Raw genomic sequence first — 21,962 nt, 5'->3', positions numbered from 1 at the left:
CCCCTTCACACCAAGATGGGCGCACCGACCTGCACCATTGCCTGCTTCCAGTCCTCACCGGCGCAGACCGCGTCCAGGGTCGAGAGTGCAGCACGTGGGCCTGCACTGCCCTTCCAGCACAACCGCACCATGAATGTGCGGTACTGGGCCTGCTCGGCAGGTAGCGCGACAGTGGACAGGATTAGGAGGGAGATGAGTAACCCGGATTCAGTGCCCCATTTGATGGCCGGGAACACCTGCAGCGCGTCGCGGACACATTGCTGCGTTGTCAGTCTTGGTCTTCGTTCACCTTACCTGGATACGGTAATCCTCGATCGGATACTGGAAGACATGTCGGAGCAGGAGGACGCGGAGAGCCGCGTTGGCGAGCTTAGAGGTCAGCAATTTTCCACAGACGCAACGCACGAGAGATCCGATGGCGACGCGTCGCGCCGGCCCAGGCAACGAGGCATAGTGGTTAAGATCATGCTGAAGCCTATGTCCGAGAGACGAGATCAACTCGTCCGCCTCAAGCTGCGCAGCGAGTACCGATGCCGTATCGTGTCGCCTTGCTTGCTCGAGGAGAACATACACGCGCATAAATTCCTCAGCACGCTCGTAAGGCGCAGCAAAGACGTTATCGGCATCGGCACTGCGCGGGCGATTGGGCAACGAGTCGACGAGAGGATTGAGCATCGGCCGGCCGAGAACGACACCAATGCTAAAGTTGAGCATTGTCTGCCACATGGATGCGAGGACAACGAAGAACTGCTCGTGTTCGGTGGGGTTGGCGATGGAACGCAGCGCGACGGAGAACGCAGCGTACAGTCCTGGGAGGAGACGCGTGTTGCCGTCCACGACAGCCAGGCCCACGAGCTGTGCAAAGGCGCCAAGAATGCGCTCGCGTTCCTCGGGCGCTGCTTGGGCGAACCCACCCATCTTGGCTGCGATGAGTGCGTACGCGCGCTTTCGGCACGAATGGGAAAGGTCGCGCCACACGCCCGAGCCATCGGTACGCGTGCTGTCCATGAGGTTGGCGCGGTGGGTCGCAGCCGTAGCCTTGATAGCGTGCAGGGCTGGGTTGTCGTCGTTGTTCCCGCTCAGTGTTGACGACAAGGCGACAGGTACAAAGTGCTTGACGAAAGGGTTGTCGTGCGTGTCAAGCTCGATCGCGATGCTGATGGTGCTCTGCACATCGACAAAGTGATGGATCAGACGCGCGTCCGTATCGCTCAGCGTTTCTAGTGCAGCCTGCGGCACTGTTCCCCGCAACGCTGCGCGCGTGTCCAGCGGTGCGTTGAACCGCTCCTGCACCGAGTGCGGCTCGACGTTTGGGCTGTGCGACGGCTCGGCGCGCTCGGACGCCTCGTGCGCGTGTGCCGTAATGTACGCCATGCTGACATCAGCAATGTGTCACAGGTCAACTCACCCAGTGGTCATGTCGGGCATCGACGCGCCGAACAAGTCCTTGAGCAGGTCGTCGAACGAGATATACTCGTCGCTGACGCCCAGGTCGATCTGGTCGAACGGGCTCACCGGCGTCATCCCCACCATATTACCCGGCAAGGGCGGCATGTTCGTGCTGGTGCCTGTTACCGTACTGGTACTAGGCACTGCTGATGTCGGAAACTGGGTGTCGCTGTGGAAGTTTTGAATGCTGCTACCGCTCGGTCCGGCTGGGGCGCCTTGGTAGCTCCCCCGATGCTGGGCTACCGAGTTGACGCTGCCGATGCTGATGCGATGGTCGTCGGTGCGTGGTGTCGTCGCCCACATGGGCCCCGGGGTCCTGGCAATCGTCGACGACCCCGAACGAGCTCCGCTCATCGGGTACCCTGTCGGGCTTGGGTCAGGACCATCGTCATAACTCGTGTCCGACAGTGCCGATGACATGGTGCGCCGCCGGTTCCCCACGCTGGCTCCAAATGGGCGTTCAAAGTCACACGAGGTACGGCGGTTCAGACACCGCGAGCAGACGGGGCGGACTTCGTCACACTGCCATCAGTGCATACTCAGAGAAGCGGCCGATATCCGGGGCCACATACCTTCTTCCGATCCTAGAATGTCAGCGAGAGTGCACAGCCAGACACGACCCACCCGGCGGCACTGGTTACACCCTGTTCTCGAGCGCCCGCGCGTTTGGCGGGTGGGCCCCATGGATGGAGGTTGGGGTCGTAAGAGAGTGGATGTGGTCGTATGAAATGCGGGGCATTTGAGCGTGGTGGCGTATACTTAAGTTTCTTCAAAGGCCAGGAACTTTGGGGTGGGCATGTGAGCAGACCCAGGACCTGACCAGGTGCAGGATGTAAGACAGCGAATAGCTGGCCATGCCGGGCGCCACTGATGTTTGGTCAACGTCACGGGCCCCCACTGGCCCCACTCTCGGTCTTTGCTCTGCGCCAACAGCGAATATGAAGTTATGGATTGAGAAAATGCATTGATGTCTAAGATACAACGAAAAACTAGCTGGAAAATGCAAGCAGTCTAGGACTGGCGCTGAGCGTCGTAGGCCATGACGGCGTCGAGGAGCACCTGAGTGCCGAGGGCGCAGTCCTCGGCCGTGCACCACTCCTCAGGGTTGTGGGACAGGCCGTCCTTGCACGGCACAAAGATCATGCCGGTGGGGCAGTGGAGGGCAGTCTGGCACGAGTCGTGCCCAGCCCCGCTGTAGATGTCCCGCACAAGGTCCTTGCCGACGGAGAACTCGGCGGCAGCGCGGATAGCGTCGACGCACGACTCGTGGAACTTTGTGACGGGGAACGCGGACAGCTTGTTCCACTCGACGGTGCAGCCACGAGCGGCACCACGGCAGATCTCGTCCGCACGGGCGCGCAGGTCCTTGTCCATCTCCTCGAGCTTGTCGTCGTTCATGTGGCGGATGTCCATGGAGAAGTTGACAGTCTTGGCGACAGTGTTGATCGACCCAGGCTCGAGCGAGATGATACCCGTGGTGGCGAGGCCGTCGTGCTTGACCGCAACGTCGTTGGCGGCCGCAATGATGCGAGCAGCGACGAGCATGGCGTCCGAGCGCATCTGAAGCGGGGTGGTTCCGGCGTGCGAGTCGCGGCCCTGGACAACCACGTCGAACCACCGGTAGCCCTGGCCGCCGATGACAACACCGACCTTCTTCTCCTCGCGCTCGAGAATCGGGCCCTGCTCAATGTGCAGCTCAAAGTGCGCGCCGAGCTCCGTGTCCTTGTACGAGCATGGAGCGTCGCCGAGGTAGCCGATACGCTCGAGCTCGGACTTGACGGTCGCCTTGGGGTTGTGGATGTCAGCGAGCGCGTAGCTCTGCTCGAGAGGAAGCACGTCGGCCCAAACACCCGAGCCGAACATGGAAGTAGGGAAGCGGGCGCCCTCCTCGTTGGTCCAGGTCACAGCGGCGACGGGGTACTCAGTCTCGATGTTGTTGTCCTTGAGGACGCGGAGAACCTCGATGGCGGCCATCACGCCGAGGATGCCGTCGTAGCGCCCGCCAGTGGGCTGCGTGTCGAGGTGCGAGCCCATCGCGGTGGGAGCACCCTCCTTCTTGCCAGGGCGGATGCCAAACATGTTGCCCATGGCGTCGACGACAACGTTGCAGCCCAGGCGCTTGAGCTCGGCTGTGAACCAGTCGCGCACCTCCTTGTCCTCGTCGGACAGCGCAAGGCGGCACATGCCAGTCTCAATCTCCCCACTTCAAGTCAGCAATAGTAACAACTATCGTAGCGGAGCAAAAGCAAACTCACGGTCCCCAGCGGTGGGCAGCACCGATCTCGCAAGTCTCGTGGAGCGTGGCGTTGATGCGCTTGGCGTCGACGCGGAGGTCTCCGGGCTGGTATACAGTCTTGGTCATTGTGGATGTGGTTGGAGGTCTGTGTGGTTCGGTGATGAGATGTGTTTTCTGCAAGACACGAGATATATATGCAGGGCCGCCGACGTGCAAATGTCGCGTAGCCGACGGCAGACTCCGGCTCGCGACACAAGATACGAAGAGTGGACCTGGCGCTTGGTGAACATTGGGGGCCGGCGGCCCCGCGGGGCGTTTCTGGAAACTGTCGTATATTCTCGTATATGCGCCATGGGGCAACGCATCCGGAGATGGTATTGTACATCCGAGTGCTTCTGCCGCTGCTTTCCGCGGCACGCGGTTGGTTGCATTCTGCCTGATTTCTCACATGTCGAGTTTGGAGCGGCCCCACATGAGGCAGGGCTAGTCCGATGGCCGAACAGGAATGCAAGATACAAAGAACTGATTCCAGGACGGAGAGGCCGAGCCACCGGGTGATAGTGCATACGACCACTGCATACGACTTGCGGCGTGATGGTTGGACTGATGTCAACCACTGAGCCGACTGCATCCCTGCATGCGCACTCGACAAGGTGCGTGTCGGAACTGCATCCCCGGAAATCGTTCCCAGTTTCCCACAACCGGCGTCGTTTACATCGGAGACGGCCGTAACGAAGTGATCGTGATCGTGACCGATTTACACGGTCGTGAGCTATGCCTTTCCGGGCCACGCGTCTCGCGGCACCACACACTGGGTTTGAGAAGGATGCGTGATAGGGATTGACGAACGAGGCTGCAGTCTCAGTGCGCGGAAGGGCCTTCCTCGCGGCCGTCAGCAAGGGTGCCATACGACGACCTATCTCTTGGGCCACTTCCAAGAGTCTATCTCAAGCCTGTACCGTCTCTATGGCTTAGAGTCTTCTCGGGAGACACTTGCATGTCTTGTAGTTCAACGCCGAGTCTATGGACTTGTGACAGCTGCTCGGACGCACAAAGAATCGTGCCGTATTCGATTTGTGGCGGTGAAATCCCAAGAGCAATGAGGAACAATGGACACGTTTGGCCCGGTAATCTAACCCTAGTATCGCCAATCAGTACCAGTTGTATCGCAGAGTCCGTTGTGCGGTAGAATCGTTAACGCGCTCTGTGGCCTATGACGAGAGGTAGATTGACAAAGTGACGAGCTGTGCGTATCTCAGTAGCTCTTGTGAACGGATGAGATAATCACACTCGGCACGTACACGCCAGATAGCCGAGGAGCAGAGGTCATCCATTGTGACCGTTAGGAATCAAAGCCGCGTTCAGACCTTGTGATCGCGCTGGATGCCTCACGCATGGTGGTGCCGTCACCTTGCGTCTGGGAGCACGGACATGTCTGCCGCCGTACTTCCGCCATAAGGGCCATTTGTCCGGTGGCGGCAAAAGTTTGCAAAACATGGGGTATCCAATCACTGGCTCATGTCAGCGCCACTCTCGCCCTGGACCCCAGACTCGAGATCACGTCGGAATTCAGCAATTCAGCATGAACCAGAATAGAGGAAGCGTTATCTCCGTGCATGCATCGTGTAAAGATGTTGCGGGTAACGGACGGAAGACATGGCTTCGGAAGACTCCAAACGCAGATAGATATACGCTCATCGCGTCATTGTCATGTGAACCGAACTGCCCAGTGTCAGGTGTCAGGTGGGCTAGTTTGTCGTATACTCTCTCTCTCTCGTAAGCCAAGCACACCAAGCCGAGCTGTCAGGCCCCGGCATTCCCAAACCCCACTCAGGGTTGTAGACAAGACAAGACTGAAGCGATCGCAACGGAGGGGAGATAACCACAGAGGTCGCCACCGCCGCCGGGTCGGGAATGGCGCACCTGATGGAGGCAGGGATGCATAAATACATGCCACCGAAAGAAAGTGAGCTTCATCTGCCCCTTCATCAGCTATGTCTTCCAGCAAGAATTCGTCCCTACCCGACCTCAATGAGAAGGAAGTCGTGCAGGCCGTGTCGGCGGTCCCCGAGGACCCGCGCGGCGATGCCGAGCTGCAACGCGCTCTCCGCAAGGTCGACTTCCGCCTCATCCCACCTCTCGCTATTCTTTATCTCTTCTCGTACCTCGACCGAGGGTCACTCGCAAACGCATCCATCTTCGGCATCAAGCAGGACCTCGGCCTCAGTCCCCAGCAGTACAACATGCTCGTGACCGTCTTCTTCTTCGTGAGTCGCCAACACGTCAACAACATTTGGCCTGGCTGACCCTCAGACTTACGGTGGTATGGAAGTTCCCGGAGGTATCATCCTGTCATACGTCAAGCCCAAGTACTGGATCGCGTCAATCTGCTTCGCATGGGGTATTGTCATGATGTCTTCCGGCTTTGTCCAGAACTACGCTGGGGCCCTGGTCGCCCGCATCTTCCTCGGCATCACCGAGGCATCGTTCTTCCCTTCAGCTCTCGTCCTCGTTGGTAACTGGTACCCGCGCCTGCAGTTCCAGACGCGCATCACGGCTTTCTACGTCATCGGCGTGTTTAGCGGCGCATTCTCCGGCCTTCTCGCCTACGGCATTCACTACATGGACGGTGTTGGCGGTCTCGCGTCGTGGCGCTGGATCTTTATCCTTGAAGGTATTGCCACTGTCGTCCTCTCGTCTCTCATCCTCATCTTCCTTCCCAATGACCCCGAGAGCTCCAACTGGCTCACCCGCTCGGAGAAGGATGCCATCCTTGCCAACAACTCGGCTGAGGGCAACGACGGCCATGCACACTTTGAGTGGCGCTACCTCAAGGAAGTGGTTACCGACTACAAGGTCTGGATGTGCACTTGGCTCAGTAGCTCGGTCAACATTGTCACCTTTGGCTTCTCGTACAACCTGCCCTCCATTCTCGTGCAGATGGGCTACAAGGCCGAGATTGCGCAGCTCATGACGGTTCCCGTCTACGCTTCCGCCTGTCTCTTCACCCTCGTTTCTGGTATCTACTCGGACCGCCGCCAGGTCCGCTCTCACATGATTGTTGTGGGTTTCACCGGTGCCCTCCTTGGCCTCGTCCTCCTCTACGTCTTCCCCAAGGACCGCAACCCGGGAGCGCGCTACGCTGGCTGTAAGTTCGGCTCGTCTTCCCCTTTCGACAACCAAACTGACAAGCAGGCATGATCTTGATGTCCGGAATCTACATGTCGTTCCCGGGTACGGTGGCATGGACTTCGAACAATGCCGAGAGCAAGGGCAAGCGGAACATTGCCATGGCGTTCCAGCTCACCATTGCGTCGCTCGCCACTACGGTCGGCACCAACTCGTACCTTGCACGCGAGGCTCCCCACTACCCCACCGGCTTTGGTCTCTCGATGGCCATGTGCGCTTCCTCCATCCTCGTCGCAATCTCTCTCAACTTGCTCATCCGCCGTGCCAACCGCAAGCTGGATGAGAAGGAGCGCGAGACTCTTGCAGCTGACATGCCCATCGACGAGGCCGACCTCGTCAAGCTGCGCTTCCGCTACATCACGTAAAGGCTGGCGACTGTTTGGATGGGCGAGTCTAGAGGGGAGAGTGTTTGGGCAGGTTGTCACAGTGGCGCAAGTATAGCGGCGGAAGGGGGGACTGGAAGGGTCTGGGGCATTGGTTGTTCAAAGCATCATAGAACGTCAATATCTATAGAGCCGCTGAGAGCGCGCGGCCTGGGTAGTTGTAGACTGGTAATCGCACATGTCATGGGTTAAAGGTTACAGGTGGCCGCGAGGAGCGACTGTCATTGTCATTTGCTCTGGTCGTCAGAGCTAACTTTGGATACTGTAGTACTGCACTCAACACCAGGTGCTCACACTCACACCCAGACCGGCGACACCTCTTCCACCGACACCTATGTGGCATGTGGGTCACTCTTACAACCTAGATTGCATGTATTATATGTATGATTGGTGTGGCATACACCAGACATGACGCTAGCAGTGGAGCACAATTACAGTCAGCAGCCGTACGGAAACCGGGGGCGCGTGTCGCGGATGATATGTAACCGTATGTTAGAGGTCGAACATCACGTCCATAGGAACCCAACCGCCATCCTCGGCGGGGTCAAAATCGAACAGACGACCTGCACAAGGGGTACTGCCGGTGAAGTGCTTGTAGGGGTCGCTTCCGCTAATCTGCTGCTGGCATCGGTAACAGAAGTGCGCCGCACAGAATGGGCACTTCATATGGTTACAGCCCTCGCTGCAGTCAGCTCCGCCATGTCACAGAAGCTCACCTCTTCTGGATGCTCGCTCCGCATTTTGGACATGTAGCGGCGTTGTCGCTCACCCATTGCTGGAACATGGCCTCGCGCTCGTGCTCGCGGATCAGTGCATGGAGTGCCTCGCTGCCCCTTGGACCGAGACGCTTCTCCATGCTCGCGCGCGTTTCATCGTCGCCGTCCAGATATTCCTTGATGACGGCCGCGATGTCGCTGAACTCGCACGGTGTGTGCACCCCATGCCATACTGCCCGACAAACGAGGCAGAAAGTGTATTTGCACTTGGGACACCTTCGGCAGTTGTCCCACTTGGCACTCGCCTCTTCACTGTTCAAGCCGCGCCTAAACATAGGCTGATCCTTGCTTTCTTCGGCGTCGGGACGGCGAATATCGAGCCGGATCACTTTGGCCTGGGCCTTTGGTACTGCCGGAGCGTTGGCCACAGGCATATCTGGCGGTACAGCGGCTTGACATTCCTTGCGGGGACAGAACGTGTACTTGGGGTCTGCGTCAGCTCAAAGCAGTGCTGATCATACTTACTCTGGTCGACAAGCCGCTTCTCGCTCAGCATCTGCCACCTGTCGGCCATCTCTTGTCCGACAACGGATGCCACAACGTCAGGCCCGATACCGTCTGCCCTCTCCTCCGCGAACGCGCCGGCAGCATGGTCGACCTTCTCCGCTTTGCGCGCCTTTACACACCCTGTGCTCGGACAGGCGACATTCTCGAGCGTGCCCTCCGTAATGGCGAGCTTCCAGAAGGAGCTCAGGCAAGAATAGCAACTGCGTTCAGCGGGGAGCACAGTAACAACAGCTTACAAGATACACCCGCATTTTGGTAACTTGACACTCTGTTTGCCTTTTCGGTTCTCCAAGCAGATGGCACAGGGGAAGGCAGTACCCTCAAAATCGGCACGCGCTACAGCCGTATCGTGCGTCTTGAGGAGGAGGTGGAATGTGGAAGGAGGAAGGCGGGGCGGTGTAGAGAGTCTGCCGTGAGTCTTAGAACCGTCGCTTCTTGACTCACGTCAGGGTATGATTGGTGAGTAGGCCAGCTTCAGCCAGGAAGTCGCCGTTGCCGAGCCATTCCCACCAGTTCCACAACACGCAGACGCCATCCCCACTCGAGGCCTCTGCCGCCCAGAGCTGTCCCAAGCGCTCCTGAGCCAGCGTGACGACTCGACGGTTCAGCCAAGATCCCGAGGAGGCGTCCGTGAGGGGAGCGCTGATGCTCACTACGCGCGGCGGCTCCGACAGCGGGTAGGTGGACGGAAGCAAGACCCGGGCCAGCAACGGGGGAAGGTGGGTCAAGCACAACTCGGCCGACAAGGACGCCGTCGAACGCAACGCCGTCAAGTGCGTTGGAGTGGCCCCTGCTAGCGTAATGGGGATCTTGAGACTGAGAGCGAACCCATCGCTACCATGCTTGCTCTCAACAAGGCCTGGGTAGATGGACAGCAGTCAGCTTAGTCAACAAGCGTGCTCACGTCAAGAGCCAGGAGCTCGTCCTTTTGTAGTGACAGGGCGTCTGCCATGATGTAGAGGGCGGAAGGTGGCTTGAGGGGATACACTGGTGGACTGTTGAGACTGTGAATGAGGATGTTTGATTGAAACAAGGTGGAGCACAATGAGTCAAAGGATCTTGAAGATGGCATTGATTTGATTACAACCGAGTCAGGTGGCGATTCGATTCTGGGGCCAAATATCGCCACTCTGTTACCCCACGGGGAATCTGTCCAATCTCTCTCGGTGACCTCGCCGCCTTGTGCCCATCTCTTGGTTGCCGTTACTTGCCGGATTCCAGACGCGCTCTCATCTTAAGAGGCGAGCCTGCCACGCCAACATCCCCACTCACTCACAACACCACAACCCTTGGGATCCTCACCCACACACCTACCATGCCCGCCTGCCTTCTTCCAGCCGATGATGGCGCTGTCCCCTACCGCGGCGTGATGCTGGACCCATGTCGGCACTTTGTACCGCTTGCTGAGGTCCGACGGATGGTCGAGGCGCTCGCGTTGATCAAGATGAACGTGCTGCACTTGCACCTCAGCGATGACCAGGGTTGGCGCTTCGAGTCCCTCAAGTGGCCGCGCCTCACCACGCACGCCTCCAGCCGCTCCAAAACGGTCGTCGGCCGCCCTGGAAACTATGGCCGCGAGGGCCTGCACCCCGAGAATTACCTCAACAAGTATGACGGCAAGGAGCACGGCGGCTTCTACACGCAGGCAGAGTTGAGCGAACTTGTCGCTTTCGCCAAGGGCAAGGGCGTCACGATCGTCCCCGAGATCGACATGCCGGGCCATATGCGTGCTGCCCGCGCCGCGTACCCCGAGCTGGGATACAACGGCACGCCGCAGGAAGTCGGGTGCAGCTGGGGCGTATATCCAGAGGTGTTACGCGCCGATGAACCAGGCCTCAAGTTTGCCAAGGACATCCTTGGCGAGATCTGTGACGTGTTCGACTCGCCGTACGTCCATATTGGCGGCGACGAGTGTCCGAAGGAGGAGTGGGCCTCTGCGCCTATTGCCCGCAAGCAGGTGAAGGACATGGGCCTCGACCCCGACCATCTCGACAGCTACCATAAGCTACAGGCCTGGTTTACGGCCGAGATGGCGGCGTTCCTCGCCTCAAAGGGGCGCAAGCTGTTGGGCTGGGACGAGATCTTGGACGGCGGTGCGCCCGAGGGAGTCGTCGTCATGGCCTGGCGGGACTGGACACACGCTGCCGAGCGCGCCACCAAGGCCGGCATTCCCATTATCCAGGCCCCGAGCCTGCTGTACTTTGACTACGCACAGGGTCCGGAGAAGGATGAACCGCTGTCCATCGGGCCGGGTGCGACGCTCGAGCAGGTCTACGCTTTCGACGTGTACAAGGGCGTCCCGCAAGAACACCGCGACCTCGTCCTCGGAACGCAGGCGCAGCTGTGGTCCGAGTACATCCCGAACCCCAAGCACCTGTGGTACATGGCTTTTCCCCGCCTCATTGCGCTAGCGGACGTTGCGTATTTCGGCAAGAACCGCGACAGTTACGAGGACTTCCTTAAGAAGCTGCCGGCGCGTGTGGAGGAGCTGAAGAAGCTAGGAATCCAAGGTCACCCTCTCCCCTAAACTGTAGACATGTGATGATAGATCTAGCTCACTGTCTCTCTGTACGTCGACCTGAAAGCCCTCACCGATTCATTGGTTGTCTTTGGCAAGAATATCCCGCACAGACCCAGAAAACAACTTGCATAATCGACTCGAGGCGGCAAACACTTCCCGAAAACTGTACCGAGCCCTCAGTTTTAGTTGAGCTTTGCAGCTACCCTCGATAACTGAGGTTGGTACGCCGTGCTGGCGGGTTGCCGGCAGGCGAGATAAGAAGGCCATCTGACACAGGATCGACTGGACGCGCTCACATTCCGACTCGATTCCTCGGCGTCATAAACTCATCCTCTCATCTTTTCCCTGTATGCCCAACATCTGCCATGGTCAACTCAACCGCTCTACTCCATTACGCCGCTCGCGCGGGCGACCACAACGACCGCGCGATGGCTGCGTCGCCGCACCTCGCCGCCGCACTCGCGTCGCACCTCCAAACGCAGCCGACAGTCATTGGCAAAGCGTCTCCAAGCGGACCATTGAACTGGGACGCCGAGCTTGCCCTAGCTCTTCCCGACCTGAAATCCCTGGCTGCGTCACTCGACGTCGGCTTCAACAACAAGCAGCACCCAGTGATCGTTTGCTCACGCTGTGCCGTTGGGCTCGCGACCCTTCCCGTTGTCGCACGGCATGTGCCAGACGTGCTGGTCGTGTGGTTTGACGCTCACGGCGACCTCAACACGCCGGCGACGAGTGGGAGCGGGCATATCGGGGGCATGGCGCTAGCGGGCGCCCTTGGACTATGGGAGTCGGGCCTCGGGGTTGGGATTAAGAGCGTAGTGCTTGCGGGGTCCCGCGACATTGACGCGGCTGAGAAGCCTTTCATCGATGGAGAGCGCGTGAGGCTCGTATCCCCAGGTCCTGGGTTCGTGCAAGAGCTCAAGGCGGTCGTGACCGGACGCAAAGTCTACGTGCACATCGACTGTGACGTGCTCTCGCCGGGGCAGGTGCCGACCAACAACAAGGTACCCGGTGGGCTCAGCCTGGTTCAGCTAGCTGAAGCGGCGGCGGCGATTGCGCAGGTCGCAGAGGTGGTTGGTGTGGAGGTGGGGGAGCTCGAGACAGGAGAGACGGAGGAGGAGACCAAGGTGAATGCCAAGGTGCTAGTGGACACGCTGGGCCCAATGCTCAAGTAGCCCAACATGGATCTGGACAGTCGGTTTCATGTACCAGAGTGGGGCAGAAGGAATGCTTGGTTTCATGAACCAGAGTGGGGCAAAAGGAATGCTTGAACGGTCAGCTGCCGTTTTCCTGTCAGCATTTGGGCTTTTGGTAGAGTGAGTTTTCCATGCAACCTTGTGACTCTTGCTGACATCAGGGATTTGAGGAATGATGGTGCCTCGGCATCTGGCCGCCGATGTTGAGCGTTGGAGCATACTGCAAGTAAATGTACGCCAAAAGGGCCCCTTGGTTCGGCGCCCGCCTACAAGCTTTGTTGGCCGATGAGGTGAGCGGCACCGCCGGTAAATGAACAAGAGGTCAACCAATAGTGACTGCCACACTCGCTCTGCCACCAATAGGTTCGGTTATTGTCCACCCAAAGTACCGGTCCGGAGCGGAGCCCTCTGAACATATTGTCCACTCCACTCTGCGCTCGATCAACTTATTGCTTTAAAGCAGCGACCGTTTGTGCTTCGGCCTCGTCACATATCATCTCTTGGCTCATACGAGATCTCATCTCATACGGGATCTCATCTCACACATATCCACACTCCCTATCCCCACTCTCATTCCTCTTCCCACGTCTCTCCACCATGACGATCTACACCTCGGACGTCGTCCTCCCGCGTATCGACGTGTTCCGCTACATGTTCCCGCAGGAGGCGGGCGATAGCCCCATCCCCATGGCGGCGCGCAATCCCAACCTCGTCTCGTACATCTGTGGCATGACTGGACGTCAGCTCAAGCGCGGCGAACTCGAGGAGAGCGCTAAGCGTCTTGCGTGCGGCCTCAAGAAGCGCGACATTGGCCGCGGCGACACGACCTTGCTTTTGGGCCCCAACAGCCTCGACTGGATCGTCGCGGCTTGGGGTATGCAGGCGGCTGGTGTGACCGTGTCACCCGCCAACGTTGCGTACGGCCCGAAGGAGCTTGCGCACCAGTTCAACGACTCGGGCAGCAAGGCTATCATCCTCGCACCCATGCTCCTTCCCGTTCTCGAGAAGGCGCGCCCGCTCTTCAAGAACGGCCTCAAGGACGAGCACATCATTGTCCTTAGCGGCACCGGCAAGTACCGCTCCATCTACGAGATCATGGACTGCCCCCGCCGCCCCGAGCAGTTTGAGGGCGACGAGGCCGACTCCACCGCCTGGCTGTGTTACTCGTCCGGCACGACCGGCCTGCCCAAGGGTGTCATGAGCTCGCACTTCAATATGACGAGTCAGATCCAGTGCATCACACCCTGTTACCCGGACCTGAAACCGGACACGGACGCCATTCTTGGCGTCTTGCCAATGAGTCACATTTTCGGTCTCATGGCCCTTGTCCACCAGCCCCTCACCATTGGTGTCCCCGTGGTTGTCTACCCCCGCTTTGACGAGCTTGCCGTCCTCGACGGCATCCAGAAGGTGAGCCAGATAACGAGGAGCCGTTCACTGATCCGCAGTACAAGATCACCTACGCCATTGCTGTTCCTCCCATTCTCCTGTTGCTCGTGCACTCGCAGAACACGGCCAAGTACGACATCACTTCGCTCAAGACATTGCAGTCCGGCGCTGCCCCGTTGTCAGGCGAGCTCGCGGCAGCGTTCGAGAAAAAGTTCCCACATTGCCAGATTGCGCAGGGTTGGGGCCTTACCGAGACTTCACCCGCGATCACGTACTGCAAGGCCGAAGACGCGGCCAAGCTGGACAAGAACGGCAAGAACCGCAAGGGGTCAGTCGGAAAGCTTATCCCATCGTACGAGCTGCGCCTGGTGGGCGACGACGGCAAGGATGTGCCCGAGGGCCAGCGTGGCGAGCTTTGGGTCGCCGGCCCATCAGTGATGACGGGTTACCACAACAACCCCGAGGCGACCCGGAAGACGATGGACGGCAAGTGGTTCAAGACCGGTGACGTCGGCGTGCGCGACGACGAGGGTTGGTATTGGATCGTTGACCGCGTCAAGGAGCTCATCAAGTACAAGGGCTTCCAGGTGCCGCCCGCCGAGTTGGAGGCGCTTCTGCTCGAGCACCCACAGCTGCTTGACTGTGGTGTCGTCGGCGTGTGGGACGAAACGCAGGCGACTGAGCTTCCGCGCGCATACGTCGTCGCCAAGCCTGGCCTTATCAAGAACGCCCAGGACAAGGCACGCATCGAGAAGGAGGTCGCCGAGTGGGTCCGCGAGCGCGTCGCTCAGCACAAGCGCCTCCGTGGCGGTGTTGTGGTCCTCGACGCTATCCCCAAGTCACCGTCAGGCAAGATCCTGCGCAAAGACCTCCGTGTGCAGGCGCAGAAGGAGCTCGAGGCCGAGAAGAAGGGCAAGGCCAAGTTGTAATCAGCAGAACAAGTTTGTAGTTTGCCAGGTGTCGCATAGATGAATATCAGTCTTGGTTTTCGAGTACCTGATGGCCGAGGCGATACAGGACCGAAGAGCTACGAGGTCGTCTTCAGCACCTATCACCGGTTCCACCCGGTTACGCCGAAGCCCCGCACTTGGGCCCTCACGTGTTGGCTGTCACCTGAAAGAACATTCCGTGAGATGCACATGGGCAGGAATGGGTGCCCCAGAGGTTTGATTGAAAAAAGTCAGATCACAAGCAAAAGGTCAGATCGGAGCAAGAAAGGTCAGATAACGCCGAGAAAGGTCAGATTGTAGTCGGAAGGTTTGAAATAGCATGCTTAGGGACTTGCTGGATGTGAAAGGCGAGAGTGGCGAAGTATGCATGTTGGGTGGATAACAATAGCGCATCCTGCCCAGAGGGGGTGCCTTCCGATTCTAAACATGGCTTCGGCGCTCTCCACAGGTACCAGAAATACCTCACGCTAATGAATGGGATCTCAACGTCATCGTCACCGCGGTTGCCTGCAGCATTTTACTCCGCAAGACACTCTTGGAGCCTCGGCAGCTGCCCCGTGGCGCGCCAGGTGCAACTGGACCACTTAGCATGGATACGAGCTGATAAAAGGGTGCTAGAGAACTGACTTGGCTGACACATCCCCCACGCCTCGCCATGGAGAAAGCATCGCAAGCATCCACCGTTCACGAAGAACAGCACGAGAGCCCAAAGTTCGGGCTGGTCGACAAGGACCCCTCGCGGCATGAGGTCCACCCCGTCGTCGAGGAGGTTGCGCTTGAGCGCAACTTTTCGTTCCTCTCGAGTTTGGGTCTGGCATTCACCCTGCTTAACAGTTGGACAGCCATGTCTGGATCGTGAGTTATCTCCGCAGCATCAGCTCACGTCAGCCTTGGTCTTGTGCTTCCGTCGGGCGGAAGCGTGTCCATGATCTGGGGTCTTCTGACATCGGCAGTCGGGACGCTGTTGATGGTCCTCCCGCTCGCTGAGATTTGTCACTCGTATCCCATGAGCGGCGGGCAGTACGACTGGGCCTGTGAGCATCCCTAACTGTACCGAGCACGCTGACGGAAGACATTCTCGCTCCAAAGCGCTACAAGGTCGGTCTTTCGTTCTTCACGGGTTGGATGGCGACTGCTGGATGGATCGCCCTTGCCGCGACGGCCGCTGCCCTCGGCGCCCAACTCATTACCGGTATCATCAACCTTTGGCACCCAGATTACACCGCCAAGCCGTGGCAGCAGTTCCTCATCTACCTCGCAATTGTGATTCAAGCGTTCCTGCTCAACATCTTTAGCGTTCGTGCGCTTCCTCACATTGACCGGTTCGCGGGCTTGTGGAGCATGTGTGGTATTGTCATCGTCGTGATTGTCTGCCTTGTATGCGCGCGCGGCAACTACCAGCCCCCAAAGGAGGTGTTTGCGCAGTGGAACAACGAGACTGGCTGGCCCGACGGAATGGCGTTCATCCTCGGTCTCCTGCAGTCCGTCTTCGGCCTTACAGGTTTCGACGCCGCTACGCACATGATTGAAGAGATGCCGAGCCCCGCGACGACCGCGCCGCGCGTCATGGTCTCCGCCGTCCTCATGGGCGCCGGGACCAGTTGGATCTTTATGATCGTCCTCCTCTTCTGCCTCAGCAGCTTCAAGGGCGTCCTCGAGGCTACTTCGACTGGACCCCTCCTCGAGATCTACTACCAGGCAACGCGGAGCAAGGTCGGCGCAACCTGTCTCATCATGTTCAACCTCATGGCATTTGTGTTTGTGCAGCAAGTACTCATCACCATCTCGAGCCGTATGCTCCTCGCTATTGCTCGCGACCGCGGCATGGGCCACGCCTCTCGCTTCCTCGCACCGGTTCACCCGCGCCTCAAGGTCCCTGTGCAGAGCATCTGCTTCTGTACCTTCTGGGTCGTTGTTTTCGGACTCATCAGTACGTCAATTTCCCAGGTAGAGCTGACGCAGACCTCGGCTCGTCTATTGCCAGCAACGCTATCCTGTCGTCGTCGGTCGTACTCCTCCAGATCTCGTACTTTGTTCCCAGTACGTCTCGGAACAGAATAACCGCTAACCACAGTCCTCCTTATCCTCATCCGTGGTCAGAAGGCATTCGATGGGTACAACCACAACGCGCAATGGTCGTTGGGCAAGTTCCGCCGTGAGTTCCATTTGTAAACATCGCTGACCCCAGGTCCGATTTGTGTCGGAGCGCTCATCTTCCTCTTAGTCACGTCCATCACGTTCACGTTCCCGCCGTTCATTCCCGTGGCGTCCGGCAGCACGATGAACTGGGTCGTGCTCGTCATCGGTATCGTGTGGATCATGTGCGCGGCGACGTGGTTCATCGACGCGCGCAAGATGTTCGAGGGCCCAAGCGAGCTCGAGGAGCGTCTGGCCATCTCGCACTCGTCGTAGTATCACTAATAGGAACAGTTAGGAATCACATGTACTCTTTCTTGTCTGACAACGCTGTGCGCGTAGTATCATCCGCAGTGGCACGCAGCTTACTTGGATATCGATACATTTCTTCCGACCATACAATTCCCCCCAGCTTAGATCTTGTCATAGTCCTTGACCCCGTCTGGCTTGTACACCAGTTCGCGCTTGACTTCGGCCTTTCTATTCTTGGCCATCCAATCGCCCACTTGAACCCATTCCCAGTCCTCGCCCCCCTGCTCGCGGTCGATGATCTTCTTCCACTCAAGGTCGTGAGCGAGGATAACACATACGTTGTCCTCTTCCTCCATACGACCCATTCGGGCCATGTTGAGGTACGCAGCGGGCAAGTCGTAGTGGATAGCGAGGAGGCCGCCACGTTTCTGCTCTGCCGGCGAGAGGCCGTGAGCAGCGGGGTAAAGACCCGCTCGGAAGGAGGGGTGCGCACAACCGACGCAGCACGAGTACAGTCCGCGGACGTGCGCCGAGTCACCGGCGAGGAGCATGTACGAATCAGGATTGGTCGACGTGCGCACAAGTGCGGCAATGTGGCCAACCATATGACCGTACGCGTTGAGAATGTATAGCGATCCGTCACCAAAGTAGTCGATGGCCTCGGGGAATGCGCCGCACCTGACCCATGGCGACTTGTCGTTGAGCTCTTCGACCTCGCGCTCGCTACCAAAGGGAAGGTCGCTGTCGAGAACCGCAGAGTCCTTATAACTCGGGTACCCTGGGAGCGCGGCCTTGGCAGTGTTGGGGCCGACGATGAGCTTGGTCGAGGTCGGGAACTGACCAATGTCGCCAATATGGTCAAAGTGTACGTGGGAGAGAATGACGGCTTCGATAGTCTTGGCGTCTATACCGTGGTCGGCAAAGATCTCGGGCAGTGTACCACGCGGCCAAGTGATAGGTGTATCCTTGATGATGGTCTGGATGAACGGCGAAAAGTCCTCGAGCTTGGGCTTGAGGCCAAGGTCAAAGGCGACTCGGCGTCCATTACCGGCGTGCTGGTATCAGGACCATTCAACCGTTCAAGCGTTGGACATACCTCGAGCACAAAGGTGTATACCGGGAGAGTGAGCTGGGCGTCCGTGTCGCTCGTGCGTACAAACAGACTTAGGCCCATGGTGAGGTCAGAGTTCTTGACCATTGACACCTTGCAGTACGCGTCATTGTTTGGTGCTGGCTTGAGCGGCTCAAACTCGAGCGTCTTGGTGTCGGGCACCCGGATCGAACGGTAGTTGTGCTTGTCCTCGAACTCGTCCAGATACTTGATATTGGTTGTCATGGTTTGAGAAGTGGTTGGGGAGGCACATGGAGGGCACAGTTCACAGTTGATATAGATGGTCCCATGCGGTGTCAGTCCACAATGCCGGAAGCCGACCAGGGCATCAAGTTGCCGGTGGACGACACATGACTTGTGTAATTGAATGTAATTGACTGCCGGTCGTCGGCATGTCTCCTCCAAGTTCAAGGGAGGTTCTGCTCTGATGCATCTACCGTTAGTCACATGAGGCTGTCCGCGGGTTTGTAGCGGGAGCCACCCGCACGCCATGGCGGTATATCGGCAATGGCACTTCGGTGTCTTACATTGATTGGGGAAGTCGGGAGTTTGCTCATCAACCGTCCATTCTCACCTCGGCTCAATCAATCTCCTCAACAATCCAGCAACCGATAGGTTGACGTTATCCAGTCCACCTTTAGAACCGAACGTCGGCCGGCCGTCGTGAAAAGGGCGGAACATCTGGATAGTAATCCACTAAGCCGTTCTCCAACCCCTCCCATTAACCCAGTACAAGTGAAGTCACATCTGAACTCAAAGTTCCCACGAGGAATGCCCTGGCTCACTTTGGATGCTGACGTCGACATCACCTCATCTTGAACGTGTCCTCCACCGTTGTAGCCAGGCCCGACTTAGTTTTCACACGACGTCAACAAGGACTGGCTCCAATCGCTGCAGGTGATTAAAGAAAAGATTCTGACGTCTTCTGCTTCTGTCGTCAGGTGTTGTGATGCATATATAAACTCGACCTCACTCCTGCTCACATTACTTGTCACCACACCGCAACAACACAATGGCTCCCCCCAGGCGCGCCCTCATCGCTGTTACCTCGGCCCACGCCCCCCTCTACCCCGGGGGTAAGGAGACGGGTCTCTTCATCACCGAGGCCCTCCACCCTTTCGATGTCTTCCGCAACGCTGGCTTCGAGGTCGATCTCGCCTCTGAGACGGGCAAGTACTCGCCCGACTGGCTCAGTACCACCGACGACTGGCTCAAGCCGAACGATCGCAAGATCTACGAGGACAGGAACTCGGAGTTCCGCCGCAAACTCGACAACATGCTCACGCCGGCCCAAGTCAACCCCGACGATTACGGCATTTTCTTTGCCTCGGCCGGCCACGCCAGTCTGATCGATTACCCCGACGCCAAGGGCCTGCAGAAGATCGCCTCGACCGTGTGGGCTGATGGCGGTGTCGTCTCGGCTGTCTGTCACGGCGGCGCCATCTTCACTGGCGTCGTGGACAGTAATGGCGCGCCCGTCATCAAGGGCCGCAACGTGACTGGATTCACGACAAAGGGTGAGGAGGAGGAGGGTGTCCTCGACACCATCAAGAGCTGGAACCGGCCCACGATTGAGGCATCAGCCACTAGCCTCGGCGCCCACTACGTCTCGCCGCCAGGCCCATGGGACGCATTCACCCAGACTGACGGCCGCCTCGTTACTGGCGCCAACCCGGCCAGCGCTACGGTCACGGCTGAGGCCGCCGTTGCGGCGTTCGACAAGCTCAAGTAGTTCAACAGGCCCAATCGGCCTGAAAAGGAAGTCCTTCTGAAGCCTCGATGCACTCGTATGTCAATTCGGAGCGACATGGCGTGGGCTTTGGCAATCGGTTGCCCAACTCACGCAGGGGTCTGGGTGTTTGGCGAGGCAGGAAAAACTGACTGAAGCCAAGACCACAGACTAGGTCAGGCCCTTGGGAGTATGCTGAATAGGAACTCACCAGCCGTTCGGGCGGAGCAGTACTAAGCACAAAGCTGTACATCGTCCTGCGACAAACGATCCACCACTGCCTTGCCCCTCGCTCGGGCTACTACGGCACCTCAATCTTGCAGTGCATGCACCTCCACTTGTTATCGCCCGCGGGGACCATGGCGCACCAATCTGAATCAGCCGGACCAACGATCACTCACGGCCGGCGTTGGTTCCGTCCTCGCTGCCAGAACAGACGGGGTGCATCTCCGGATCGGGGGAGCGGAACAGCCAGCTGAGGCAGGAGCCCATGGTGGGGTTGAGACTAACAGGTAGGCGGCAGGGGAGGGTGGAACAGATGGAGCTAACGTGGTGGTAAGTGACAGCGAAGAGAAACAGAGGTAGGCTGATGTCCAAGGTGGGCGGGAGTGGGAGCACAGTCAGAGCGGTAAGAAATGGCGACCATGTGCTTCGTGCTGATCACTGCTATTCCGAGACCCGAGGCGGAGGACCGTCGCTAAGCGGTCAAGTGGGCGTGAAAAGCTAGTAGTTTGATCGACAAGGACTGTGAGCCACCAACGGCTACTCGTCCGAGGTGTCCTGCGATCCAGCTGCGACGGTGGGTTGTGTTTCCTGTTCCAGCTGTGTCTTCTGAGAAGCAGACGGCAGCGACGCCTCGGGACACACACCGGTGAGAAGCCGGTGTCAGAGGCCCCGATCTCCGAGGGAACCAAGTCAAGGTCAGCGAGCGATAGTAACAAGACAAAAGAGAGAAGGCAACGTCAGTGCGTCTCACCTTGCGTACCCAGAACCGACAGCGCTTCATGGATCTGATTTCTGGAGTGAAAGCACATCCCTTTCCCACCCAACCAATTCACAACTCAACTCGAATGGATGCGCAGCGCTGTGATCCAGTTCCCCACTGGCCCCAGGTCCATATAACCTACGTGAAGAGTCACTGTCGACGACAATATCCTTTGTTGATGGGCAAAATACGTGTTGGGGTGAGAACAGGGATAGACAAATGTTGGTAATACAAAGCAAAGTTCTCGCCCTCATTTGGTCAAACCACAATGGATAATGAACAAACATCCGTGCTGCTTCTCTTGACGTCACTTTAGACGCTAGACTTTTCATCAACCATAGTCCTCCAAGTTCTCTATCAGCACCAACAGGACACTAGCGTTGGCGCGTGCCGCAGTACCAGCACACGTTGTATCCCAAGACGGGGGTGTAGTAGTGAGAGCCTGGGATTAGGGGCTGACTGTCGTGGAGACACGACACTCACCTCCGTTGTTCCGGCCAGTCGAGTCACCTGGGCAAGGCATTGTGTGTGGTTGAAGGAAAGGCGGGGTGAAGATGGAAGAAGAGACGAGTAACAAGTTTTAGAGTGTGAGTTGAATGACAAAGCGACGCGGTTTATGACAAGCCAAGCGTTGGAGTAGCTACTAGCTACTCCGGCCAGACTTTGGCGACGCGCGAAGCGTCAGAGATCTGCACTCAACTTGGATTGCCCGCCATCACAAACAACACATAGAACTGATGACGTCGAGAGCGAGGCACGAGGTGTGAGGAGTGAGGAGTAACGGTGGTTTGGGGGGGAAGGCGAGAACTGGTGGCGGTAAACACACTCACTCACACGCCGACAACTTCTGATAGATCTGTTCGGCGTTACCAAGCACAGAGTTCCGGGCTTTGTTACTTGTCAAACCCTGCGGGCGAGTAGCAACCATGTATGTACGCTGCGCCAGTATGTACACTGATAGATCTTGTCGATGTCGACATACGTCCATAGGTGGCGACTTGTATCAGATCGTTCCGCAGAGACGTAGCTCGCCTATCGACGTTGTTTGTATTCTCTGGGGACCCACATTTTTTAACACCCAGCGTGGTAGTGATAGGCCAAGCTGAGCAGTTTGCGCCGGTCATGACTGGACTTGGGGTTCGCCGGAAGGAAT

At 58.1% G+C, this 21,962-nt stretch overlaps 10 protein-coding genes across 10 annotated transcripts; 6 read left to right on the top strand and 4 right to left on the bottom strand.

Annotated features, from left to right (window-relative positions):
- Positions 1-5: 5 nt before the first annotated feature.
- On the bottom strand, positions 6-2,133 carry CcaverHIS019_0109200 (uncharacterized protein; the record flags this gene model as incomplete). The annotated part of the gene is made up of 6 exons (XM_060604232.1): positions 6-260; positions 295-369; positions 406-1,375; positions 1,409-1,971; positions 2,022-2,033; positions 2,074-2,133. The coding sequence occupies 6 exons, from the start codon at positions 2,131-2,133 to the stop codon at positions 6-8; spliced, it is 1,935 nt and encodes a 644-aa protein (XP_060453468.1).
- A 327-nt stretch (positions 2,134-2,460) lies between these two features.
- On the bottom strand, positions 2,461-3,811 carry CcaverHIS019_0109190 (uncharacterized protein; the record flags this gene model as incomplete). Its single annotated transcript, XM_060604230.1, has 2 exons — positions 2,461-3,652; positions 3,705-3,811. The coding sequence occupies 2 exons, from the start codon at positions 3,809-3,811 to the stop codon at positions 2,461-2,463; spliced, it is 1,299 nt and encodes a 432-aa protein (XP_060453467.1).
- A 1,868-nt stretch (positions 3,812-5,679) lies between these two features.
- On the top strand, positions 5,680-7,239 carry CcaverHIS019_0109180 (uncharacterized protein; the record flags this gene model as incomplete). The annotated part of the gene is made up of 3 exons (XM_060604229.1): positions 5,680-5,952; positions 5,999-6,833; positions 6,881-7,239. The coding sequence occupies 3 exons, from the start codon at positions 5,680-5,682 to the stop codon at positions 7,237-7,239; spliced, it is 1,467 nt and encodes a 488-aa protein (XP_060453466.1).
- A 510-nt stretch (positions 7,240-7,749) lies between these two features.
- Positions 7,750-9,492, bottom strand: CcaverHIS019_0109170 (uncharacterized protein; the record flags this gene model as incomplete). Its single annotated transcript, XM_060604228.1, has 6 exons — positions 7,750-7,939; positions 7,974-8,463; positions 8,499-8,740; positions 8,777-8,947; positions 8,985-9,205; positions 9,445-9,492. 6 exons carry the CDS (start codon positions 9,490-9,492, stop codon positions 7,750-7,752), a joined length of 1,362 nt encoding a protein of 453 aa, XP_060453465.1.
- A 363-nt stretch (positions 9,493-9,855) lies between these two features.
- CcaverHIS019_0109160 (uncharacterized protein) lies at positions 9,856-11,067 on the top strand (the record flags this gene model as incomplete). The annotated part of the gene is made up of 1 exon (XM_060604227.1): positions 9,856-11,067. One exon carries the CDS (start codon positions 9,856-9,858, stop codon positions 11,065-11,067), a length of 1,212 nt encoding a protein of 403 aa, XP_060453464.1.
- A 359-nt stretch (positions 11,068-11,426) lies between these two features.
- Positions 11,427-12,236, top strand: CcaverHIS019_0109150 (uncharacterized protein; the record flags this gene model as incomplete). The annotated part of the gene is made up of 1 exon (XM_060604226.1): positions 11,427-12,236. One exon carries the CDS (start codon positions 11,427-11,429, stop codon positions 12,234-12,236), a length of 810 nt encoding a protein of 269 aa, XP_060453463.1.
- Positions 12,237-12,854: 618 nt separating this feature from the next.
- CcaverHIS019_0109140 (uncharacterized protein) lies at positions 12,855-14,575 on the top strand (the record flags this gene model as incomplete). The annotated part of the gene is made up of 2 exons (XM_060604225.1): positions 12,855-13,667; positions 13,706-14,575. 2 exons carry the CDS (start codon positions 12,855-12,857, stop codon positions 14,573-14,575), a joined length of 1,683 nt encoding a protein of 560 aa, XP_060453462.1.
- Positions 14,576-15,251: 676 nt separating this feature from the next.
- Positions 15,252-17,008, top strand: CcaverHIS019_0109130 (uncharacterized protein; the record flags this gene model as incomplete). The annotated part of the gene is made up of 6 exons (XM_060604224.1): positions 15,252-15,451; positions 15,485-15,630; positions 15,669-16,526; positions 16,559-16,636; positions 16,671-16,751; positions 16,785-17,008. The coding sequence occupies 6 exons, from the start codon at positions 15,252-15,254 to the stop codon at positions 17,006-17,008; spliced, it is 1,587 nt and encodes a 528-aa protein (XP_060453461.1).
- Positions 17,009-17,145: 137 nt separating this feature from the next.
- Positions 17,146-18,320, bottom strand: CcaverHIS019_0109120 (uncharacterized protein; the record flags this gene model as incomplete). The annotated part of the gene is made up of 2 exons (XM_060604223.1): positions 17,146-18,039; positions 18,081-18,320. The coding sequence occupies 2 exons, from the start codon at positions 18,318-18,320 to the stop codon at positions 17,146-17,148; spliced, it is 1,134 nt and encodes a 377-aa protein (XP_060453460.1).
- A 787-nt stretch (positions 18,321-19,107) lies between these two features.
- On the top strand, positions 19,108-19,827 carry HSP31 (uncharacterized protein; the record flags this gene model as incomplete). The annotated part of the gene is made up of 1 exon (XM_060604222.1): positions 19,108-19,827. One exon carries the CDS (start codon positions 19,108-19,110, stop codon positions 19,825-19,827), a length of 720 nt encoding a protein of 239 aa, XP_060453459.1.
- Positions 19,828-21,962: the final 2,135 nt, after the last annotated feature.

This window comes from Cutaneotrichosporon cavernicola, assembly GCF_030864355.1.
Source record: "Cutaneotrichosporon cavernicola HIS019 DNA, chromosome: 1".
NCBI classification, from domain to species: Eukaryota; Fungi; Basidiomycota; class Tremellomycetes; order Trichosporonales; family Trichosporonaceae; genus Cutaneotrichosporon; species Cutaneotrichosporon cavernicola.
This window is presented reverse-complemented; position numbering and strand designations above follow the sequence as displayed.